General features: G+C 37.7%; 3 protein-coding genes across 3 annotated transcripts; 1 reads left to right on the top strand and 2 right to left on the bottom strand.

Annotated features, from left to right (window-relative positions):
* The first annotated feature begins 1,044 nt into the window (after nt 1-1,044).
* Nucleotides 1,045-3,535, top strand: LOC129720977 (uncharacterized). The gene is made up of 2 exons (XM_055672966.1): nt 1,045-1,340; nt 1,852-3,535. Exon 2 carries the CDS (start codon nt 2,046-2,048, stop codon nt 3,030-3,032), a length of 987 nt encoding a protein of 328 aa, XP_055528941.1. The 5' UTR covers nt 1,045-1,340; nt 1,852-2,045; the 3' UTR covers nt 3,033-3,535.
* LOC129717397 (uncharacterized) lies at nt 3,072-5,050 on the bottom strand. Its single transcript, XM_055667281.1, has 5 exons — nt 4,960-5,050; nt 4,408-4,895; nt 3,956-4,237; nt 3,550-3,898; nt 3,072-3,488 (listed from the first exon to the last, which is right to left on the bottom strand). The coding sequence occupies exons 1-5, from the start codon at nt 5,042-5,044 to the stop codon at nt 3,199-3,201; spliced, it is 1,494 nt and encodes a 497-aa protein (XP_055523256.1). The 5' UTR covers nt 5,045-5,050; the 3' UTR covers nt 3,072-3,198.
* A 3,045-nt stretch (nt 5,051-8,095) lies between these two features.
* Nucleotides 8,096-12,826, bottom strand: LOC129720970 (uncharacterized). The gene is made up of 9 exons (XM_055672953.1): nt 12,654-12,826; nt 12,229-12,551; nt 10,845-12,116; nt 10,505-10,780; nt 10,232-10,435; nt 10,009-10,167; nt 9,667-9,942; nt 9,434-9,604; nt 8,096-9,372 (listed from the first exon to the last, which is right to left on the bottom strand). The coding sequence occupies exons 2-9, from the start codon at nt 12,524-12,526 to the stop codon at nt 8,273-8,275; spliced, it is 3,756 nt and encodes a 1,251-aa protein (XP_055528928.1). The 5' UTR covers nt 12,527-12,551; nt 12,654-12,826; the 3' UTR covers nt 8,096-8,272.
* Between the last annotated feature and the right edge of the window lie 13,483 nt (nt 12,827-26,309).

The following is a 26,309-nucleotide window of genomic DNA, read 5'->3' as shown; positions in this document are numbered from 1 at the left end:
TGACGGGCTGTCGAACTTATTGTTCAACATCGCATTGGAAGGTGCTATACGGAGGGCTGGTGTGCAGAGAAGCGGCACCATCATTACGAAGTCGCACATGCTTCTCGGTTTTGCGGACGATATCGACATCATTGGTTTCAACCGTAGAGCTGTGGAAGAGGCCTTCGGACCTCTCAGGAGGAAAGCTGCGAGATTAGGGCTTATCATAAACTCTGCCAAAACGAAATACATGGTGGTTGGCAGAGTGCGTGGTAGTCCGTCGGAGGTTGGTGCTGCGGTGATGCTAGATGGGGAAACATTTGAAGTAGTCGACGAGTTTATTTACCTGGGAACATCCCAACAAACATTCGCTAGCTTCAGTTAAACCTATCAATTGAATAATGGTTGAACTGAAGCATCAAGAGCTGAATAAAAATACTTGTTGGATTATATGTTGTACAAATGACAACTCGAGTAAAACTCATGCTTTTATTCAGATACTGGCATTTTGCTGAACAAGGCATTTTAAAAATGTTTAAAGATGATTTTTATATCTCTTATTCAATATGACTGGCCAATTCAGCGCAAAGTCGAACAATAATAATTTTCTTCTAAATCAAAGTTTACTATTTAGCTTAAAAAATAAACCCTGGTAGTGACATTGAATAAACTTTCAACAAGCGTCACCAAACTTCTATGTTTGTTTTGTGCAAAAAGTCATCATTGGTCCGTAAACTTTTCGCCTAATTGTTTTTCTCGCAATAATATGGATAGATCGTATAAAAAATATAAAAAAAGTGGAGCTTATCATCGAAAATTGACAAAAACTCGTGAAAAGTATGAAAAAGTTTTCAAACAACTATACAGTAACGCTCGATTGGAAGTATGTGAAAAAAATATTCCGACTTCAAAGCCATTTTTGTCTCCGCTACAACAAAATGTCAATTACCGTGAGTCAATCTAAACATTCCGTTACAATAAGTTATAGGTACAATTTTTTTATATCACAGGTGAACCTGAAGCCACGCGTTTTCCCACAACTCATGATTCAATATGCATCGCACCCATTTCCGAAATCATTTCAGATGGAAATATATCAGAAAATAGTAACGAAACACTCAATGAACCACTGATCCGGTTACATCCGAATTTCAATGAGTGTCCGAAACCTCAGCATGGCAACAATTCAGATGAACTTTTACGAGTATGGGCACTTCGTCATAGCATTACTCATCATGCTTTGAAAGATTTACTGACAATAGTTAAACAACATTACCACGATAAAACTTTGCCGTCAGATCCAAGAACTCTCCTGGGTACTCCACGAAATAGCAGTAAACTGTGCCTTCCAATCAGCGGAGGTAAATATTGGCACCACGGACTTAGAGCTTGCTTGAAACAATGGTTCGGAAATTTATCTACTGATATTGTTATAAGTATCAACATCAATATTGATGGTTTACCCATACATAAAAGTTCGAAGTTTCAACTTTGGCCTATTTTGTGCAATGTCCACGAATATCCCGATTTACAAGTATTACCTATAGGAATATTCATTGGAAAAACCAAACCTGCAGATGTTAACGAGTTCCTGACACCTTTTGTGGATGAAATTATCCCTTTTCTAAAGAATGGTGTTGTTGTGAATGATCACAAAGTAAGCATCAAACTCAGGTGTTTTATTTGCGACTCGCCAGCGCGAGCATTCGTCAAAGGTGTGTAATAGACTTTTCACAATAAGCACGCTTTTTCTAGACCTGGTTCGTTATTAGAATGTTACATATGAAAATTAAAAATATCAGAGCACAAACATCTCTTCTATCGTTTTACAAAGCCGTAAACCTTTTTTATTTATTATACTTTAATTTATAGGAGTCGTGAATTTCAACGGAAAAAATGGATGTCTGAAGTGTACGATAACTGGAGAATATTCCCACATTTCTCGTACCGTGGTGTTTCCATCTATCCGTTGCCCACTGCGAACTGATGAAATATTTCGTCGTAAAGAGTATGGTAGACACCACACCGCTCGGGAGTCACCTTTACTAAAAATTCCAGGGCTCGACATGATCCAGGATTTCGTGGTTGCTGATCAATTACACCTGTTAGAGCTAGGAACAATGAAACGCTTATTAAATGGATGGAGAGATGGTAACCTAGGTTTTGCAGGAAAAATGAGTGCATATCAAATACAACATTTATCAGCTATGATTGAAAGCGTGAAACTGCCAAAAGAAGTTCACCGAAAAATGCGAGGAATAGATTGTCTGGCATTTTGGAAAGGAACAGAGTGTCGTACGTTTTTAAATTATGTGGGAATTGTTGTTTTAAAAGGTGTGTTAAACGAAACTTTATATAAACATTTTTTGTTGCTTTTTACAGCAGTAACGATTTGTTCATCAGATTTTCATGCAAATTTACGACCAACAGCACAGGGCCTTTTCGAAAAATTTATTCAAGAATTCATGATAATTTATGGAGAACAATACATAACTAGTAATATTCACAACCTAGAACACATTGTTGGCGACGTGGATCGATTTGGATCATTAAACACAATATCGGCTTATCCATTCGAAAGTTATTTATCTCAGATTAAAAATTTTGTACGGCAGGGTAACAACTGTTTAGAACAAGTTGTTAACAGGTTGCTTGAAAAAAATGAACAACTGAAACAAAAAGAAAATTTTACACCCAAAGTGACAAGACGAGGAAGCTTTGTTCAATGTGAAATCAAAAACGGACTATTAATTAGCAACACATTCAAAGACTCATGTTTTTTGGCAAAAAACTTAGACATAGTACAGATGACCGATGCTACAATTGATATTTTTAATAACATTACTATTCATGGCTCCCCCGTATCAAATTTCTATACCTTTTTTGATTTTCCAATTCCTTCATCAAAACTATATATTTTTTTGACAAATTTATGTATTAGTTCCAGGAAGGCATACACTATAAATGAAATGTTTTGTAAGTTTGTAGTTGTCCCGTATACGCGAAACAATGTTGTATTGTTACCGTTACTTCATACATTTTGTGCTGACTAAAAAGATAAACACAAGCTCAACAAATTTAACAGTTCAAAGTTCCTAGAAACATATGTATTTTAAGCGAGCAAACATGTCAAATTTACATTAAAAACAACTTCAGGAAATTTGTAATAAAAGTAACACATTAAAACTTCTAATTTATGCTATATGAGAATTATCAAAATTACATTACTATCTCATTTTTATAAATGGCTAGATTATCTTCTTGTTTATCTTCGACTTCATTGCTGTCTTCATCTTCCGTTCCAATTTCATCGCCGTCTTCATCGTCAGCATCATCGGTATCAACATCTTCTCCGATATTTTCACAAATTTCCTCTTTTTCATATTCCTCAAGCGGATTATTCTTGTCGTATTCTTGAACGCCATCTTCTTCTTCAATTTCATTCAGATTCAAAACGTGATTCTCAATTTTCAGGATTTCCGTCAGGGAATTGTTAATATTGTTCGTTTCTAAAATATATGGGATAGTTTAAATCATTTGAGTACAATGTTAAGTAACAGGCTCCTTTACCTTTATCACATTTCTTCGCTTTTTGTTTACCTCTCCGATGAATCGTTGGTTGGCGCAAGCCTTTTGCTTGACTACGTGTTTTCGAGTTTCGCAACACCTGCTTGAAAAAATTTTCCAGGAGTTTTTTCGAAAAGGTAGGGTTAACGTTATGAACGATTCTGAAGAAAACACATAAAATATTTTTGCAATCTTTCATTGCAAACTTCGGAATATTGCTCTTGCTTCCCCCGCTCCATGAGCAATTCAACATGACATTACGCTCGAAGAACTGGTCGACCAAAGCATAGCACATATTTTGACCGTTACAATTGTCACCAGTATGACCAATTACTTTATGCATAAAGACCATCTTGAAATAAATTATTATTGTGATCTCTTTATATGTGATTAATGGTAATATACTTACAAGTTTATCAGTATAAGTTTCATCAGTCAAATTCTTTTCTAATTGTTTAATATCTTCGATTGATGCCGCTGGTGAGAAAGTAAAGTTTTGGTTGTCTACAATATTGTTTGCCTGTGAACGGAATGCAGCTGCTATTTTGACATCGAAGTCGCTTTTCAATGCAGCTACTGTTCTCGCCAGCAATACCTCAATAGTATTAACGATTTCCGTTTTGGTTTTCGCACATTGTTCTTCAATTTTCTTTGATATGTCTTGTACGATCTTTTCGCTATTTAGGGAAGGCTAAAAATCAAAAAAGGTTCAGATTTGTCTTAAGTCGACAGATCATTTTGAAAGTCTATTTAACATATAATATTCACCTGTGAGATATTGAGCACGTATTCTCCAGAAATAACATTGTTATCCTCTGTGTTCTCCTGTTGAAGATATTCTTGGTTGGAGGTTTAAAGGACTATTTGAGATGGCTGAAGTGATTGGCTGACTGTGTCATTGTCAAGTACTTGTAGAACGTTTTGCAACGGTTGTCTATGATGCATTGCAAAAGGTTGGCTGATTACATTAGGAGAAAATGTAACATTCTCTTTTCCAGAGTTGAACGCGTTTAAATACTGTTCGGCCGTTGGCTGTTGTGATTGCAGGAAATGTATTCTCGGATTCTTTTTGGTTTTTTTCCGTGGTGCGAAGTCCGATACGTCTGTTGACATTCCTGACAGGTCGGCTGCTTGCTGCTCCGCTGCTGCATAAGTTGCAATATGTTTCCGTTTGACTACACAAGGAAGTTTACTCCAAGAAGCGGCTGGCTTCGAGGAAGCATCCTTGCACAAGCTGTTCGCATTTTTGGTAGGCCACAACAGAACATTCCCACGAACCCACTGATGTGGAACCACCGACAACAAAGGAGCTCCAGCCTCTGTGGTTTGCACTACGACAAAATGATCTCCTGAAACAAGTATCGTAACACAATTTATATTTATTCAATGTTGGCTATTAATGCTGTATCTTACCATTACTCATGTTGGCTATAAAATTCAACCAGAACAGCAAAAAGAGAAAAGTGTGTTCAGCACCATCAAAAGCAAACTGTTTCATATGGATACACGTTTGACAGTTGCACATAAAAAGCACAGCGGGAAACAGTGTAACCAGTTGAATTAACAAAACGTTTTTTTGACTGTATTACAGCTTTTATACACTATGTACTCGGAGAAATTTAACTTATGAACAGCGTCAAATTAACCATGTGTAATAGGCGATTGTAAAACTCTCTTATGACTATTTTTAATACTGGTTAAATATTTAGTCGAACAAATACTCGGGTAACGTTTTCAGAAACGTTCCTTGCATCACTACATGCATTTCCGAAGGTTTGACTTTATGATGTGAAATTATTGTTCAACTATTCAACTGTCCGAATGGAGTAAGTGGTTCGATTGAGAGACATGGATACAGAGGTTACGAGTTCGCGAACGGATTCGATGGTCTGAGGTATGCGTATAAAATTTCTGATTTTGATTTAACAGCAAAAAATATCGTGCAGATACAAGCATCTGGACTTATGTATACGAATTCGAAACGAGTGATAATAGTAAATAAAAAAAATCCCGTTTTTTTTTTGTTTGAATAAAGTTTTGTTTAGAGGTGTAATTAGTTTTGATTTAACGTTTTGGCAGCTGCTATACAGTTGAATCTATATTTAGAATTATTCGAATGCTAGAAAAAATGGTCATGAACCAGTGTAATAAAAGCATTACATACGTTGTTCAAACCAAAGATTCAAGAGCATGATCTATCAGTAGTATTTTATGACTGTGCAGTTTAACAAACACTAAACAAGCTAGGAATCGATCGAATATGCGTTTGACCTGACCAATGTTTTTGATTTAACGTATTATCAACCAATATTATTCAGCGTCAGTAAAACATCCTTGGAGCTGAATAAATTCTCTTTATTTGAGTGAACAAAGTTTGAACAAAAGTTGTGATTGAAAATAGCTCGACGATTATTTAGTATCCAGCTGAACAAAATTACTGAGCAAACGTTTTTCTAATGAAGAATTGATTGTTGGAACGTAATTGAATAAACGTATTCTAACAAATATAATGCAACATCAATAAAACTACCTTGGGGCTGAATAAATTCTCCTAATTTGTGTGAACAAAATATGAACAAAAGTTGTGGTTGTGAATAGTTCGGTGGTTATTCAGTATTTAGCCGAATAAATCTGTTTTTTAAACGTTATTTCAATGAGTAGTTGTTTGTTGGGATTAGTGACATGTGACAACGAGGTTAGCCGTGAGATGAAGAGGCGGATAGCGGCCGCAAACAGGGCCTTTTACGGATTACGTAACCAGCTAAGGTCACGCAGTCTGCAAATTCGTACTAAACTTGCACTCTATGAAACACTGATTTTTCCGGTGGCTCTCTACGGCCATGAATCATGGACGCTGAAAGAGGCTGATCGGCGAGCTCTTGGTGTTTCTGAGCGTAGGATTTTGCGTTCAATCCTTGGCGACAAACTAGAAATTGTCGTTTGGCGCAGACGCATGAACCATGAAGTGTACCAGGTATACAAATGGGCGGATATAGTTAAGCGGATAAAACACGGCAGGCTTCAGTGTGCTGGCCATGTAGCGAGAATGCCGGATGATTGTCAAGCGGAGGCTATATTTAGCAGGAATCCCGATAGAGGTCGTCGACTTCAGGGTAGACCCCGCACTCGTTGGATGTATGCTGTCGACGAGGATGCACGCGAAATAGGTGTTAGGGGCGATTGGAAGATAGCAGCCCAAGACCGAGAGATATGGCGACGTATTCTGGATTCGGCACTGGATCGATAATCGGTCTGTCGCCTAAAAACAAACAACAACAAACAATATTTATTTGTCTTGTGAACGATGGCTCACTCTCCGATCACCAAGCGTCAAAGAGAGTTCGTGGAAAAAATAATGATAAAGAATTACAGTTTACAAAAAAAAAAGTATATTTACAGAAAATCGAAAATGGACATAAGAAAAACGGAGGGTAGAGTTCAAAAATAAACAACGCATTTTATCTGTACAATGAACCTAATTTATATACCCTGCTATCTGCTTCTACCGACACGTACAGAATTTAGTTGTCTATGGTGGCGCAGCGTATTTTGCGACACCCGAATAATCATATTATGGGTATTCATGTCGAGCTCGTAAACAAATACCCAGCTGTAAAAATACTCACCTCCATTGACGAGTAATGGAAGATACACAATTTACCCCTATTGAATTCTGATATTTGCTACTATACGAAACAAGAAGAAGACAATTCAAATGGCAATTCGATTGTGTTCCAGATCGCAAAACGATACCTACGCGTTAACCCAACACGCCCCACCGTGCGTCGCCAGCGGCAATGTAGTCTTCACTTGGCTTGGCTGCACACAAATGAATATCGAGTTCTACTGCACTGATAGACGACGAGTGACCAGCGCTCTATTCATACATTGCTCGGTGCAGTACTGTTGCCTGTGCCAGCATGTTCTCCTTCAAGACATCAGTTTTCATAACATTCTAACAGCAGAACGTAAAACTGAACTTTCCGAAAAAGCTTCACCATCAAGACATCAAAATAGTCAGGCTCATGGAAACAAATTCTGTCATTTCATTTTTTTTTTTGCCACTGCTATACAGGATATCACAGCAGGCAGTTGGTGTCTACTCATGAAGTCTGTGCCAGGCGTGCTCGCATGTGATTGGTACATTGTTCGTGACCATTCGACCTTGAAACTTTTATGAAATTTTCACTGTTTAACAATGAAATGATGATGATAACTGAGGAATCACAAAATTGTCCATCATTTTATCAATCCAACGACATATTGATTATTGTAATCTATCATGTCGTTACATCAGTATTACCGTTTGAAATCTTTCATTCCAACGTTACACCTTGGTTTTAGTTTCCGCAGAATTTATCTCGATATAGTGCGATGTAGCCCTACGTCAAAAGGGATACAATATGAGAAATTGCACGAACACGTAGCTAGATGGTTTAAACAGCCAAGAAAGCTATAGAGGATTTGGATTGACGTCGAAACATGCATTAAATCCCCTCTCATTGCCAAACTCCCAACAATTGCAGAGAAAAAAAGCAACGCTACACGCTTATTGAGGGCTAAACTTTATTCATTTAATTATTAATACGCATTACATCGTAAATCTGTAAGTCAAAGCATGTATTGGCTAAAAAGCGATACTTGTACTGTCGAGTACCAATTTTTAGCCACCTAATGTGAGTACAGAACATTTAAAAAAAATTATCCCGGCCATATATCATGCCCTTCAACACCACGCTGCATTGAAACGCTCGGCGTCGAAGTCGTCCTCCTGATAGTTGCGCATTCTTTTCGGTGACGGCGAGCGATCGTTGGAATTGGGAACGTTAATGGTGGTCACCTCGATGTCATCGAAGGGATCATGGGTCCGGCGGCTAGCCATCGGAACAAGGCGACCTCTACCGTTCTGACGATTACGGTTCACTCGACGGCTGTCGCGGAATCTTGCCGCCGGATTGGGAACGTAGTGCACATCACCATTGTCACTGAAGACGATGTCATCGCGTCGACGTCTCATATCGTCTGAGTTGCGACCTCGCCTCGAATCGCCTGAAACCGTCAACTGCTTGTCCAGTTGCTCCAGCCGACGCTCGATAGCTAATTGCTTTTGCATTATGTAGGTGTCTATATCATCATCCGCAATGTTCGGAGGGATGTTCAAAGGAGATTCTCCACCTCGGCCGCCATCATTCCAACCGTGATAGTTTTGCTCAAATGGTGAACGCTGCCGTGGCGGACTAAATTGATTGGAATATTGGGGTTCATTCCAACGATCCAAAGGTGGGTCGTCCATTCGGCTTCGATTGAAATCATCATCCATCAGCGGCATTATTCCCCGCTCGAATTGTGCGCGCTCGTAATCAAAACGATCACGATGATCCTGCTGCATTCTTTGATTCTGCCACGGGTTGTGTTCATTGCGTTGTTGCAATGGTGGATCGTCCATTCTATAGTCCGGAACATTCCATGGATTGACCTGTTGTTGGTTCGGGCCGTCACGTCGTGATGGTCTTTGCTGTTGCTCACTGAAAGGATTTCGGAGCTTTGGCCGCATATTTTGAGATCCTCCTGCATTGGATGATTTTTGCGGTCCTTTCTGTTGCTGCTGCTGTTGCTGCCTTGCCTGGTGTTGATTTGTTTGCTGCTGTTTTGGCTGCCGCTGTTCTTTGTTCGATTGTTGCTGCGGCGGTTTATTTCCCTTTGCGGAAGCATTCGGGGCAGACTTCTTAACAGAGCCGGCCGGCTCAACTGCAACTATTTCCACTTCATCGTCAATAACAATGGGTCCATCGGATTTTATAATTGTACTTGGACCGTCCAATCGTACTATAATGAAATGTTGATTTAAAAAGAAGTTGATTTTTTTTATTGTTGAAATATGTACTACCTTTGCTTATAATTTTCACATCACCGATTGTCGTAGCTGATCTTGCACTGACTACCGGTCCGCTTTCCAATCCGAAGAATATAACTGTAGCTTGCTTATCATCATCCATCTGAACATAACGAACGCGACCGAAACGTGACATTTCATTGTAAACCGCCTGAATGGTTACCGCTGCAAACAAACGATTTTAGTATGTTTACCATCGCCATCTAGATGTCAGTAAAGAGACATACCTGACGCCATCTTCAACATCAACGTGTTATTTGCTGATTTTTGGGCAGTAGTCCAGGCTGTGTAAATGAACAAATTATGTCCGGCAAATGTGGTTTCCGGTGATATATCCGCTGCTTTCAAAGCTTTCGACAAAGTGAGAAAGCCGACAAAAATACGCTCCACTGTCTTATCATGCGGCTCTGGTTCACGACGAATGGAAATAGGCTTGCCAATGCTTGCAAAGATGCGAGTGATCTGCTCATTACTAGTTCCTTTTGGAACGTTCTGCACAATTACTACAGTGGAACGAAGGTACAAAAAATTAGTTCTGTATTTTTATTTTTTGTCAATATGTCACTCACCTTCGACAGGATGTCTCTCAGGATCGGTGTTAGTATATAATCTTGGAATACATGGAGCGCCCGCATCTAACTGCGTGATCTCATTAATTTTCTCTAACCTCGCAGTTTTTTCTGCATCCACTTTTTCTCTCGTTGCAATCAACTCTTTCAGTTTAGCCTCTGCAATATTAATTTAAACGAAAACTTAGCTGCCAAACTAACAGTGCATGATATTTGAACTTACTTGTATTTTTAAGTCCCATACCCTTAGTGAACGGTTCTACGTTGATAGGAATTCCATTGACGGATTTCACCGCTAGGACGTCTTCTTTATTAACATCATTAACGAAAAATATACGAGATTTAAAAGAATTGCCGTACAATCGCACCAGGTAAAAAACTTCGCCCACAGGTTTGAAGGCGGCAGCGACCTCTTCATACGTTGTATCTAGCATGTAAAAAAAAATTGATTAATATAGTTCACGACTACAATTCCGAACAAAAAAAAAAAACTCACACTTCGACAAGTAATCAATAACGAACGTGCGTTCCGAGGTTTCCTCCACGCACTTCTTACAGGATAGCACGAACAGATAGCGTCCCTGGAATGGGTGCAGGAAATATTCCGCGGCTTTCTCCGCAACCTGTTCGCTAATGAACGTTATTTTTGCCCACTTCGTGAAAAAACTGCACGTCGATGGTTTTATCTTGCAGTTGAGTACACTGCCAAACTGTTCCATATATTCGATAAGTTCGATACGACGTGTCTCCGACGGGATGTTGTTTACCCACACTAACAAGAGAAAGAATTGGCAAATTTCGTAGAATAGAATCGAAATATTTCCATGTACACTTACCAGCACATTTATCGGCAAGATCTTTCACTTCGGCAGGGATCATCTTGATTTCCGACGCCTTTACACAGCGCATAACATCGTCTGGTTTCGCTTGATACTCAGACGGAATCGGCGGTAGGTCCGGATTGTGCTCCGCCACAAATTGAACGTCTAAATCTACATCATCTTCAACGGTGGGTTGTTCCGCTTGTGGTGGATCCAACACGATGACATCAGGCTCCTCCTCGCTGGGTTTGGCGACATTTGAATCATTGACAGGAGGTGCCGGTGAAAGGGCTGGAAGCACTTCCTCAGTTTGTGGTTTACTTGGCTGTGCTCTTTGTGGGAGTGGTTCCTGATTAAATGGATTCTGCTTCTGCCAAACGTTTGGCTTGGGCTGATTTGATTGCTGTTTGTTTCCTTGATGCCCTTGGTTATTTTGTTGCTGCTGCTGATGGTTCTGTTGCTGCGGTTGTTGTCGGTTTTGTTGTTGTTGCTGCTGCTGATTCTGTTGCTGCTGTCGGTTTTGCTGTTGCGGTTGTTGACGGTTTTGTTGCTGTTGAGGTTGTTGACGGTTTTGTTGCTGTTGAGGTTGTTGCCGATTTTGTTGCTCTTGTTGTTGCCGATTTTGTTGCTGCTGTTGTGGCCGATTTTGTTGCTGTTGTTGCTGCCGATTTTGTTGCTGTTGTTGTTGCCGATTTTGTTGCGGTTGTTTTTGCCAGTTCTGTTGCTGTTGTTGTTGCTGCTGTTGTTGTCGATTTGGTTGAGACTGTTGAGCTGGCTGATTTTTTTGCTGCTGCGGCTGTTGGTTTGGCTGCTGCTGCTGCTGTTGTTGTTGTCGATTTTGTTGCTGATTTGATTGCTGCTGCTGGTTTTGTTTTTGTTGCTGCTGCTGCTTATTCCGGTTTTGCTGTTGTTGCTGCACCACCTGAGGCCTCTGATCTACTTGCTGTTGCATTTCTTCTACTTTCTGAGGCTCTTCTTGTGCGTAATCTGACTGTTGCTGTTTTACAGCAGCCGGTCTGGGCTGAACAGGCATGCAGAGCTTACGGTATAGTTGCGGCATTTTGTTTTGCAACGTGTTTAGATCAACAATCATAATTTCCACATTGCGAGTCAACAACTGAATCTTTAAATTGGAGTTTTTCAAAGGCATATTATTTTTCGCCATAGCATTTTTCGCCCCTACTTTATCTTGAAATCCAATATATGCAAAATCGTCAGTTCGAACTTGTACATGCGTTATGGGCCCGCACTCTTCGAAATGATCGTAGAGAGTTTCCTCCGACATTTCTGTAAAGGTTAATAGCTTCTTGTAAAAAATAAAACTCACATTTACAATCACACAAAGTCAAATCACCAAGCCCACCTCTACAATTCAACAAAAAAAAAAAAGAATACTCACTCTGGTTAATATTCCTGACAATAATCGTCTCATCGGCTTGGAAATACTGCGGCTGGTCAGCGCGCAACATGAAGAGTCGTTTGCCACGATAGTTTTGCTGATTTCTATCCAGTATCTGCTGCAAATCGGCTTCACTTGCCACACGGATAAATGCTGCCAATGACCGCTTAGTGCACTGTTTTTCCTTCAAAAAGTAAACGTCCAATACCGGGGCCCATTTTTGCAGATAGCTTATAAAATTCTCCTCGTTGCCGCTCGGGGATACATTTTCAACATAGAGTAAAAGTTTCCGGTCCATTTTTCCTTCCAGCGTCAGTGGCTCACTAGAGGTAAAAGGTAATGGCGTTCGGAAAATTTTATAGTACGGCATTCATAAGGAATCGTTCGAAAGCATTTTTGATTTTTACGTAAAATCACCGGCTTACCTTCATGCGGAAACTAATACCACTAACTAGTAATAAAATGTGTGAAATGCCGAAAAGTGTATTTATCGCACTAGTCTTTTGATCTCTTTAATTCCGCTTTTTCTAGAAGAACGAGAGAAAATGTCGTACAACACTACACCGCACTTTAGCACTTAAGCACCGTAGCCAGGGTTGCCACATTTAAATCTGTGTTTTCCCTTGAAAAAATCTGAGCATCTGTATCTGAAACAAAAATATCTGTAAAATAAATCTGTATTGTTTAAACATAAAGAACTTTGTATTTTTTTAAGTTTTTATGGTACATAAACAAAATTTTTAGCTTAAAACGTGTGAGGAGTTGAAAATATGTTCAATTTGCTTAATATATAATGAAATAAAATTTCGAGGGTTTATAAAAATTGATGTAAATTTCGAAAAATCTGTAAATCTGTACTTTTCGACGAAAATCTGTATATCTGTATATGCAGATTCTGTACCGTTACTTCGGCCAAAAATCTGTAAAATACAGATTAATCTGTACATGTGGCATCCCTGACCGTAGCACGCAAGCGTGTTTGACATTCGAGGTAAAAATTATGGCACAAGGTTGATCCATACATGTGAATGGTGTGAACCATGCAGAGTTGCCAGATGTTTTTAAAAATGTCAGAAACTGATCGAAAAACCGGGAAAATTGGGTTGTTTAGCTATATCAGTTTTTTATATCATCTGAAAGATCTGCATTTTCTAAGAAAAACGCGATTTAAAAAAAGTTCCTATCATTGTCCCTCGCTTTTTAAATCACGATTTAAAACTGCTCGAAATTGCCACAATGACAGTTCGACCATATACCAACTGTTATTGTAGCAATTTAGAGCGAATTTTTATTCTTCATTTGAAAATCGAAGGATAATGATATAAAGTTTTAAAAAACCAGGTTTTGCTCAGAAAATTACACTCTTTCAGATGATATATAAAAATCGGAAATCCGTGAGTAGCTAAACAACCCAATTTGCTTGAAATCTGAAAAAAAATCTATCCGTGGTTTAAAAAAATTTCGCTCGCGCGAGGATAGTCTGGATAGATTTTGAGAAAGTCTGCGCAACTGTCCAGCTTTTTACGCACCATAATGGCGGTCGCTATAATGCATGTTCGTAATATACGAACCTCTCTGCTTACGTCAGATTTAAGATTTCTGAAAAATTGGCAACACAAATATTGCCAGATATATTTTTCTTTTGATAAAATATATGAAGACTTCAAACTGACGTATACACGCTCATAAATAATAACTCATGAACTGAGTAACACTGGCTCAATTTAGAATGATGTTCGTAGACGTCAGAAAATGCGTACAAGTCCTTTTCGATTTTGAGTAACTTTCACTCTCTTCTTGGGTTCCCTTCATATAACTTCTTTCTGAGTAACCTCGCATATAACGACGCCCATCTTGGATGTGATTCTAATGTGCTTAAGATTGTAACATATTTCATTTCGATTGTATACGCCACAAAAGGCATTATAATTGTTAATTTTTATCACCAGGTATAATTATTGATGATTATTAAGTGCCGTTCACTGGTTATGGTGGATTATATCTAGTAATGAAACTGAGCTGTACCTAAAAAATGAGAAATATCGTACCCAAATTTTGAGTAATAATCACTCATTTTTAAAGACGCCTAGTGTTACTCAGTTTTGAGAATTTGTGGAGTTACTCAGTTTCAGAGTTGTTCCACTTTTTACGAAACGGCGTCAGATGTTACTCATTTTAGAGTTATTATTCACGAGCGTGAAGCAGAGTTGTCAAAAGGGTGGGTAATTTATCACGAACTTTGCATTATAGCGTCCGCCATTATGGCGCATAAAAAGCTGGATAAGAAAACTCTGACAAAAATTTGCAAAAACGATGGAAAATCTGCAAATATCTGCGAGAGAATAAAAATGTGCACACCGACTATAGGGGCTAGACAACTTTATTTTTAAGAGAGATATTTCAGTAATATTATACGAAATTGGTAGATATTCGGACTACTTCGTGATTAGGGCGAATCTTACAATGACTTCAAAACTCAAAAAATACAAACAAACTTTTCAATCACAAATTCAAATCCTAAATAACAGTGGATCAATATATTTGTCATCCAAATACTCTAATAAAAGCAAAATTGTTCTAGCTTTGTACATGGTAAACCCAAAACTTGAATTTCTGTCGCTCTACATTTTATATTCGAAAACGTACTTTGCGCCTTGTTTATTTAGATCTTCTCAATAGTTTCGCCGTTTACTATGCGCCTTATTTTGATTTGCTCGACAGTATCGTCCTTTACTATGCGCCTTATTTTCATTTGCTCGACATTATCGCCCTTTGCTATACGCCGTGTTTACGTTATTGTATTGAAATACGCCCTTTGCTTTTAATGTTTATTTTATTGACAACTTTGATTCCGCCCATTCATCAAGACGAAGTCAATTTTCTACTTTTATTAACGTAAACAACAAAAAGGGCGTATTCTTCATTCTATTTCGTGTTGATATAAAGCAGATTTCACCCTTAACAAACATCGTACTTTTTAATAGTTAGAAAAGAGATACACTATTTATTCGAAGTTTAAAGTTAGATAGTAGCTCACTTCATACGTTTTCGGTAAAATCTCTATTTGTTTACAGTTTGTTAGATTCGCCCTTATCACGAAGTACTCCGGAATTATTAAATTGATAGGAACTCAATCAATAACATTTTAACGATTCTTCCTATGTTGTTTTTAAATTTGAATTTCCGAAACTCTAATTGTTCTCTTTTGCGTAGGAACGTCAAATTAACGAAACTGAGTTATACTCCGTTCACACTACACCCCATATCACCTGATATCAGACGATTCGTGCTATCGAGCCCATATCACCATCCATATTACCTGATATCCCATACAATCGAGCTGTCAACAGATATCACCTCGGCTACATGCTATCGCGGTTATCATGTTCGAAAACCAATAACAACCTCATTTCCAGCAGTTGGCAACACGGCCAACGGACATTTGACGCAACCCTACAAATTTCGCAATTCGCGTTGCATGCGTCAAAAAGGGAAGAAAATATTTTTGCTATTTTCATCCCGCACATGTTGACAATTGCATATGAGAGTTCGCATTGGTGCGAGCCAACTAGCTGACATCTCTATCCTGATCCCATTACTCTTGTTGTCTTGTTTTAGCTTTGACCTGTTATCGTTTTCTTCTCTTTTCAATTATTAAAGCAAATGCCAAATCATATCAGCTCACTGTAGTGTGAACGCTCTAATTGATATCCGATATCATCTGGCGATATCAGGTGATATCCGGCGTAGTCTGAACAAGGCATAAACAGTCATGCAAGGGGCAATATCGTATATTAGAAATATTTCGCAAGATATCAATAATGTCATGCCCCTAGCACCGGCGCGATGCCATAGGGGTGCGTTTGGCAGACAAATTTGCTCATCTGGTATCCCTGGGACAATGAATTATCAGGGGTATGACGTTTAATAAATATTCCGTATCCATTATCTTAATGCAATATGGCGTCATTTGTTCACAAATCTATTTGAAAACCATGATTTTTCTTGACCACTTGAATAAACAGCGCAGTCACGAACAGACGTTCAAGGAAGAACCACATTGATCAAAAATTCCGTGTAAATTTTCAAAAATTAAATCGCGTTATAAATCACTTGTACACTAGCGCCGCCTGGTGACCTTATCGCTACAATACTTTTTTTTCGCTGGTAGACATACGTAACTCTGGCGATTTTTTTTGGTACTCTTTGCTCCACATCACCGGTACCTACTCTAGTTTTAACTGCTCGACGGAAATGAACGAAATGAATTTTCTTCATCTCAGCTCTACTTGAGCCCATGATGTATCCAGCTTTTTACGCGCCATAATGGCGGACGCTATAATCAAAAATCCGTAATATGTTACCTACCCTTTTGACAACTCTGCTTACGTCAGTTTGACTCTTCATGTATTTCGCACGAAAAAACATAAATATGGCAACATTAATGTTGCCACAACTGCAGAAATCACAAATCTGACGTAAGCAGAGAGGTTCACAAATTACGAACGTGCATTATAGCACCATTATGGTGCGTAAAAAGCTGGATAATGACATGGTGTAACGGTATGTCAAAAGCAGAATCGGCCATATTGGAATAAAAGTTACCGGCGAGTAGGTTTGTTTATAACAACTAGGGCATAAAAATTATCGCATCTCATAAGATATCATTTGGATGCATTTAAACTATAAATATGACAATGCTAATATGTACCACCTGAACCATCAAACACCTGAATTTGCGGTATTCAATTGCCTAGTTAGTAAGGATATATCGCAAACAGACGTCCAAGCTGAGTTACAAACTTGTGTAAAGATTTTTGTAGTAGCAATTCGTAACCAGATAGCGCTACCAGTGACGCCAGCCTCAAACACCAGCGAAAAAAAATGTATTGTAGCGATAAGGTCAGCAGGCGGCCCTAGTATACAAGTGATTTATAACGCAATTCTTTTCGAAAATTTACACGGAATTTTCGATCAATTTTGTTCTTGTTTGGACGTCTGTCTGTGGATATATCAACAAACACGAGAAAGTTATTCGTTGTTGCATAGTGATGCTTCGTCTCCAACCTTCCAAAGTGAAAAAACGCTTCCTCACCCCGCGCCTACTTTTTAGTCAAACTGTTACACCATGTTCTACTCATCATGCTTGAGCCCTCAACGAAATCCCCTAAGAAACTGTCAAAAAGTTGTTTACAAAATCAATGCTGCATTTTTCGAGCGGGAACGAGACAAGTGCAGGGCTGCGCAGGTACACAACCTCCATGAACTACTCAAACAGAGTTTTTTTTTAGAGGTTGGTACCATTCGAGTAGTTCATTTTGTACCAACTTTTTTGGAAGATTTTTTCCTGTCTAATGTATGTGCCTATTCCATTCATACCTGCTCGTGGTGAAGAATTATTTCGGTCTCTCTTGTCCTCATACAAAACCAAAAAGCAAAAAAAATGTGCGACCTCTTGCCGCTCTTTCGTCAAGAGAATTCTTTATTCTCTCCGGTACTGATATAAATAGCGAGAGTGCTTTTTCATGATAATCGTACAGTACCACCTGCCAGTGCTGATAAAAGTCATTTTCCCCAGCAAAATTCTTCGAAAATTACAGCCAATCATTTTAAATTTTCACTTCCAATGATCGCAGCACTCTTTCAGATACACTAGATTTTCGTCCTAGTAACGTGCTGTTATACTCAGGTGAAATAGATCGCGCGCATCGTTCACGGTTACGTAATAAAATTTGACGACAAATCCAACCAAATGATCTTCACTTCAAAGCGAAAAAAAAAAACAAACAGTCCACTCAACCGAAATGAACCTCACCGAAGCACTTTTTCACTGACACTGACCGATGCCTTGACAATCTTCGTTAACTGATAAACTGATTTTGTTGTCTTGCTTCCATCGCATGAAATATAATGAGGTGTTTAGACAGTTCACTTCCATCCAAAAAGCAGGAAGGGAGAACTCTGAAAGGATTGTAAAAAAAAACGTTTATGGATGCGTTTTTACGTTCACTCAAGAGTGTCAACAAAATCAACCCTGCCACCTGCATACGTGCATAGTTTTTTGTACATATTTTTTAATGAATTTCATTGTGGCCCGAGTTGAAAACCTTGACTAACGCCAATCGTTTTTTTTTACATTGTACCTAATGTCGAAAGCAGTACTATGTATAGCGCGTCTAATATGCGTTAGTCGCAATATTAGGTATAATAAATAGTGCGAAAAAAAAATTATTGACATTAGTCGAGAAACGCGGTTTCCAACTCAAAAAAATATTAAAATAATTCTACTAGTTCCCAGTCGCGCGGTGTATGATCCAAGAAAATTTGTTAAGCAATGTTTGAATGGTTGAAAGGTTTTTAGTTTAATTTTTTCTATCAATGTTGATTGTGAATTGTTTGTGAATTTCTGCTTTAAAAACCTTTTGAATGCGGTCCTGTGTCTAATGGTCAAAAAATTGGTAAAAAAATGCAGCTCTTTCATATGATATAAAAACCTGATATAGCTAAACAACCCAATTCAACTCCGGCCTCGTAAGCAACAGCAAAGCCCCTGCCGCTGGTTTGACAACTTTGATGGAAGGATTACCCGGTCCAGAGGTACTGCTGAAGGTATGGATCGGCTGCAATAAATTTTTATAAAAGTTCAAATAAAACTTTATCTTCCGACTTACTTGTTTATTTTTTTTTAACTTTATACATAGATATAGCAGCCTATTTAGTATACTTGAACAAAAACAATCTCTCTACTGATCTGCATATTTTATCTGACTCCGTTGGATGTAGAATATGAATCACCGATTTCTCAACCTATTTCGTATTGTTTAGGCAATTTCATCTTCAGACCAATCTACCTATTTCGTATATGGGTTCAACGAAATCACCCTAAAATCACTCGATTTGGTTGGTTTTCGTCACCTCTATGGCATCGCGCCATGTTTCAAGAGCTAACATCTCAATATATGTGTAAACGAGATAGCATATCACCACCTCTTTTCATACATCTTTATCTTACTGCTGACAGCGGGCAAAATTTAATTTGAGCCCAGGACATGAGTTCATTGTCATTCACTGTATCTCGGTATAGGGATGCCAATGGCTCGATTCTCGTCGAGCGATTTCGTGTACTGATAAATCGGTACACCTAGGCTTATGAAAAGACGCCATCTTTTCGTGACCGAAAAATAACAAGCAACATTATGGAACCACGGTGGGTTCGCAATGGAAATGGAACCGAAAAAATGTCACATTAAACCCAGTGCAAAAGCATAGGCGCGTCTAAGGACTGGACAACCACAGCTTGATACCACAATATATCTAAAGCCTGTATTACACTTTTTGACCAAGCGTCAAATATTTGTCACTTTTTGACAGATAAAAATTTGGTCAAAGAAAATTGTTTGTCACTCTCTAATTTCAACATGGGGCAAACACGGGCAAACAACAACCATGATGTCAAATAAATTTGACCAATATGTCAGAAGGTCATCGGAAATAAAAAAAGATGGTACAAAATGAACTACTCGAATGGTACCATACTCTGAATAAAATCACTGTTTGAGTAGTTTATGAAGGCAGTGTACCTACGCAGCCCTGCATTTGTCTTGTCCTTTTGAAAAATGCTGTAGGGGTAAGCGGGGTAAGACCGCCCCCTTAAGCAATTCTGTTTATAGAAAAAAAAGTTGCGGCTGTAATTTCATTTTCTTCGCTAAGAGGTTCTTCTATTCAATACCCGCATTTAAAAAATAAGAACTGAAATATTTTTGTTTATTTTCCAGATTTGTTTTAATTTTTTAAAATTCATTGAAAATGTGCAGATCTTTTTCATGCGGGGTAAGCCCGCCCACCAGCGGGGTAAGATCGCCCACCATTTTTTGAGGATAAACAATATTTTTAGGGCCGAAACGGTTGATTCTATCAGTATACTGTCTCTGACAAAGTTGTAGATGGTATTTTTTTTCTTTTTAAATAAAATATACACTGTGAAAAATTTGAAAAATAAATTTTTTTCTAAGTTTGAACTTATTTTGTTTTCTGATTATTCAAGTTCAAATCAATGTTTAGGTAACTTTTTTGGTTTTCAAAATAAATAGATTTTTCAGAATTGGGGTTTTTCAATGATTCTTGTATGATTCTTTTGAAGACTTATTATGTATAGAAAAATACTAATAATTATTATTTCTTTTATTTATATTTTCAATTTTCTATGTTTTTTTTTTTGAAGAACAAAACTACCAACGACTCTATACACCAAATAAACCGTCAAAAAAAAAAATTCTTCACAAAAATTGAGCTATTAATATTTCTATTACTCCACGATCCAACAACCATAAAATGTTAGCTTACCTTTTGTAGATTTTACAGGCAAAAACATGTTTTTTTCAAAAAAAATTGAAAAAAAAATATATTTTTAATTCTATTTCTATATTTTTTCTTTAAATTTTTTTCAGAGTGTGTACTTTTTTCGAAAGTAAAAAACTACTATATCCAATTCTGCCGGAGACGTCATACCTATCAAACACACCGTCCTGGCTCAAAAATTATTTTGGTTCATTAACACCATTTTCACACATGTTTACTTTTTTCAAAAATAAGTCTTGTTAAAATATATTACTAGAGAAGCTTCAACCAAATCGAAAATGGTCGATTAACATCGATGTCTTATATGGCTTGAAGTTGCTTTACTGATCCTGTAAATATTCCCTTTGTAGTGTCGAGGCATTTGGGTCTTGAAGTAAAACAACAAGCAGTTGTATACGTACACTCAAAATATTTTTCACGTTATGATTACCGGAAAAGTTATGTGAATATTTTCCACTGTCATTTTCACGTAGATTTTACGTGATTGTCATTTGAGTTCATCATGATCTGGTGAGATGATTTATCCTGTGAATATTATTCAGTAGACATATGCGTTTCATGTGATTTTCACGTCGAATTTAACTACCGGCAAAGTGAAAAGCATTTGACTAACGGATAGCTACTACGTTTTATAAAACGTATTAATTTCGATTGTGGTTTCCCAAATTCTTAAGAGGGAAATTAGATTTCAGAATTTTTTGAAATATGTTGCTAGATAAATCGCACGGGTATGCAAAATTTCCAATTCGAAAATGGATTGAACGACATAAAAACTGACAAATATTAAGACATTCACCGTCTATAATTACTGTTAGCTGCTACTGTTTATGTTCAGGTCACTCCTGGATCTTTGAACTGAATCTGTACAAAATCTGTAAGCTAAAGATTCCATGTCGAATTATGGTTTTTCCTAAATCTCACTCATTGGCAAGCCATCGATGAAATGAATTTTATGTTCAGAGACCGAATTACACAACAGCTTCGCCATTTTGATTCTTGTATATTTTCGCACGGAGGGTTCATTCTGTTTGACGTTGCCAAGTTCACGTAGATACTACGTGATAAAACATAGTATGCATGTGATTTTCACGTAGATGTTATGTTTGTCACATGAATCATGAAAACTGACAGAAAATGAATAAGTACAGGAAATTTCACGTAACAATAACGTGAAAAATATTTTGAGTGTAGCGGTTTCACCCCTTGTATAGTGGGCGACTTTACCCCCAGTGGAACATTTTCATATTTGACCGAAAAAGTAGTCAAAATTACAAGATTACTCACGGCCTTCGATATTTCCGAAAGAAGATAGATTCAGGCAAGCGATTAAACGTATTTTCACGAACAAAACAATTGATTTTTAGACTGAAAAACCTTAAGTCCCGTTGCCGCAAAACAATAGCGCATTGACTGGTTGCCAGCTGAAAGGTTGTTTTTATTTATTTCTGCGACCGTTCGCGCACTATCAAAACAGAAAAACGTGCTAAATGTTTTGTAATTATACTGTAATAGACACGTTAAAGAAATTTTTCAATTATTTTATAACTTGGTAGTAAAACTACGGTGGGCGGTCTTACCCCGCAGGGCGGTCTTACCCTGTTTACCCCTATTGATTTTATAGAGAACTTTTTGACAGTTTCTTTTGGGATTTTCTTAGGGGCTCGATAAAGCCTAGAAAAAGAAAATTCATTTTGTTTATTATTTGTCGAGCAGTTGGACAGGACGGGGTACAGAGTACCATGGGGCAACGTGTACCAGAAAAAAACACCAGTGTTACGTATGTCTTATGCATGTCTGCTTCTTGCCTTTAAAAATGGAGGATCGCGACCAGGGAGGTGGTGAGCTTGTCAAAACCCATATACTTGGTGCGTTACCGATATATTTGGTTCTTAGGGTTACCATTTTCTCCAAATTAGAGTGACCAAATAAATTTTTGCAAAATTTTAGTAATTTTTTTACTTTTAATTGAAATGAATTGTTTTTAATTGCGTAGAAACGTCGGTGGGTCGTAGTATCGGGAGTACAGAAAGCTGAAATCTCGTTAATTTCCAAGACGTGACACCATCTCCGAAATCTTGTTTTGTCGTTAGAAAATACATATTTTTACATATTGGAGACACAAATAAAAAAATCCATTCTCGACCCTACCTGTAAGAGGAAAACCTGGAGTCGGTGGTATTCAAATCGGTTTGGCACGATGGTATTATATGCCACAGTCTTTGGAAGCTATCGCCTTAGTTTAAAACAATGTGCTAATATCACTTGTTCAACTGATTTATCAACCCTAACTTAAAATCCAGAACAAACTAAACGAATCACACGGCTGCTTGGACCGTACCGATACAATCAAAACAAATGCTACTCCGCGCCATGATGATTTTCACGCTAGGTATGAAATTTTCGCTCGACACCACCCCCCTGATCGCGACGCGGGATATTTCCGGTGAAGGCTTTATCCAGCTTTATACGCACCATAATGGCGGTCGCTATAATGTGTGTTCGTAATATGTGAACCTCTCTACTTACGTCAGTTTTGGGATTTCTGCTGAATTGGCAACAAAAATGTTGCCAGATATACGATATCGTGTGCGTATACGATTGCTTCACCAGAAATGCCTATAGTCATACACTCAAAATATTTTTCACGTTATGATTACCGGAAAAGTTATGTGAATATTTTCCACTGTCATTTTCACGTAGATTTTACGTGATTGTCATTTGAGTTCATCATGATCTGGTGAGATGATTTATCCTGTGAATATTATTCAGTAGACATATGCGTTTCATGTGATTTTCACGTCGAATTTAACTACCGGCAAAGTGAAAAGCATTTGATTAACGGATAGCTACTACGTTTTATAAAACGTATTAATTTCGATTATGGTTTCCCAAATTCTTAAGAGAGAAATTAGATTTCAGAATTTTTTGAAATATGTTGCTAGATAAATCGCACGGGCATGCAAAATTTCCAATTCGAAAATGGATTGAACGACATAAAAACTGACAAATATTAAGACATTCACCGTCTATAATTACTGTTAGCTGCTACTGTTTATGTTCAGGTAGCTCCTGGATCTTTGAACTGAATCTGTACAAAATCTGTAAGCTAAAGATTCCATGTCGAATTATGGTTTTTCCTAAATCTCACTCATTGGCAAGCCATCGATGAAATAAATTTTATGACTAAAGAGACATACACTCAAAATATTTTTCACGTTATTGTTACGTGAAATTTCCTGTACTTATTCATTTTCTGTCAGTTTTCATGATTCATGTGACAAACATAACATCTACGTGAAAATCACATGCATACTATGTTTTATCACGTAGTATCTACGTGAACTTGGCAACGTCAAACAGAATGAACCCTCCGTGCGAAAATATACAAGAATCAAAATGGCGAAGCTGTTGTGTAATTCGGTCTCTGAACATAAAATTCATTTCATCGATGGCTTGCCAATGAGTGAGATTTAGGAAAAACCATAATTCGACATGGAATCTTTAGCTTACAGATTTTGTACAGATTCAGTTCAAAGATCCAGGAGTTACCTGAACATAAACAGTAGCAGCTAACAGTAATTATAGACGGTGAATGTCTTAATATTTGTCAGTTTTTATGTCGTTCAATCCATTTTCGAATTGGAAATTTTGCATACCCGTGCGATTTATCTAGCAACATATTTCAAAAAATTCTGAAATCTAATTTCCCTCTTAAGAATTTGGGAAACCACAATTGAAATTAATACGTTTTATAAAACGTAGTAGCTATCCGTTAGTCAAATGCTTTTCACTTTGCCGGTAATTAAATTCGACGTGAAAATCACATGAAACGCATATGTCTACTGAATAATATTCACAGGATAAATCATCTCACCAGATCATGATGAACTCAAATGACAATCACGTAAAATCTACGTGAAAATGACAGTGGAAAATATTCACATAACTTTTCCGGTAATCATAACGTGAAAAATATTTTGAGTGATAGATATCCAAGTTGGGCTTCGCTGCATATAATCTCAAGGCAACACTCTGAACTTGCCATCTGTGGGCCGTTGGGTGAACTAAAGCATATCCACTCGGAAAAATATCATGGTATTCCTTATCATTTCAGTAGTGAGCTTGACCAGATTCTCAGAAAAATATCATGTTACTTTCAATCAGATTTGTACGGCGGTCTTCAATCGACTTTACAATATAATCTAGATGATTTGGTTCTCAATCGACTATTAGAATTGGTATAAACAACAAATGAGTTATGCTAATGATGACTGGAGCAAGATACCTGACTTCATACATTTTGCTTGCAACACCTTTATAACGGTGCCATCTGATGACCTTAAAACTGTGATTATTAGCAAAATCGATTTATTATGCTCAATCCGCTAGATGAAAACAAAAACAAGATGGCAATATCGTATAAGGATATTGAAAACTAGATGATAGGACCATACAATGATATTGAAAAACATGCTTCACCTTTCACCACCTTGTCGTCATCACCAAATTAACAGTATACAAATTAGTTCAATTTTCGTTCACGCGTAGCGAAACTCGTGTCCGCTGCATACTGCAAGAGTAACGTATTGTGTACTAGTCATCTTTGGTTATGCTTAAAAACATATTGTTGAAACGACTATGAACGATTAGTCATACTATCATCAAAATAAATAATTTATATCATGGTCATCTCACACATTGACATTTATTTTAGTCCTGTTGTAATAAATTATTGTTATTATCTAGACCATATAGGTTAGTCTGTTAAAAACACCGCACAAATCTGACCAAGCCTAAAAAGATAGCAATTACCTTAATATTTTTCTGTGTGTGCTCATTAAATGTAGTTCACCCAACCGCCATCATACTCGAAGGGGCGCCACAGTTTTGTTGCCCGTATTGTTGGTTGAGTTGGATATCTATGTTTCAATAATTTAAGCTATAGTGGAAATGCCGCTCAATTTTTAATTGTTCTTAGTGTACTGGCACCTCACGTACAACATTTAAAGGGCATTTTGGTCACAAATAAAACGATCTGCTATAATTAAGAGCAAAACTGCATCGCCTGGAGGTAAACAAAGTTGCCAGTAGCTGCCAAACTCAGATGCGTGACGTCACCATGCGATGGCCTATAGAGCTTTCTACGCCAGATCTCACCAATACAGGCTTAGTCTGTATCCTAATGAAATCGATTTGTTTTCAACCAAAAAATCAGCTGATATTCAATTTCGAAAAATATTGCACTTATGAATCCTAGTTCATTAGTGTTCCCTGTTTTAACAAACTTTGTTTTAGTGGAAAACCAGATGAAATAAAACTAAAAATCGGCTTACAACTTGAATAAAAGCTCGGGGCAGGAGGAAATTTTTTGTTACTACCAGCGTGTTGATTATTTGCAACCAAAATTACAAACTTGTATTAGTGAAATCGACCACTAAGGCTAGCGCAGATAGGAAGTTCTATAGTGAGTTTACAGTGAAAATTTGCTCGCGTGTATCTTTCAAACGGTAGCGCACTTTTTGGCAGGCAACACTGATCAGTATTTCGATATGTCAGTTGTTGTCAGACCTCAGGGACCTCAGCCATCAGACCAGGGCAGCCAACTATACAGATTTTTCTGTATTTTACAGATTTTTTGACCACGATACAGAAATGATACAGAATACAGAATTCATTTCGCCTCAGAAAATCTCCCGGTGTCGGCTAGGACTAAACCTAGACCA

Source organism: Wyeomyia smithii, chromosome 1 (genome assembly GCF_029784165.1).
Source record: "Wyeomyia smithii strain HCP4-BCI-WySm-NY-G18 chromosome 1, ASM2978416v1, whole genome shotgun sequence".
Classification (NCBI taxonomy): domain Eukaryota; kingdom Metazoa; phylum Arthropoda; class Insecta; order Diptera; family Culicidae; genus Wyeomyia; species Wyeomyia smithii.
The sequence above is the reverse complement of the archived record's forward strand: the minus strand, read 5'-3'. Positions and strand labels throughout refer to the sequence as shown.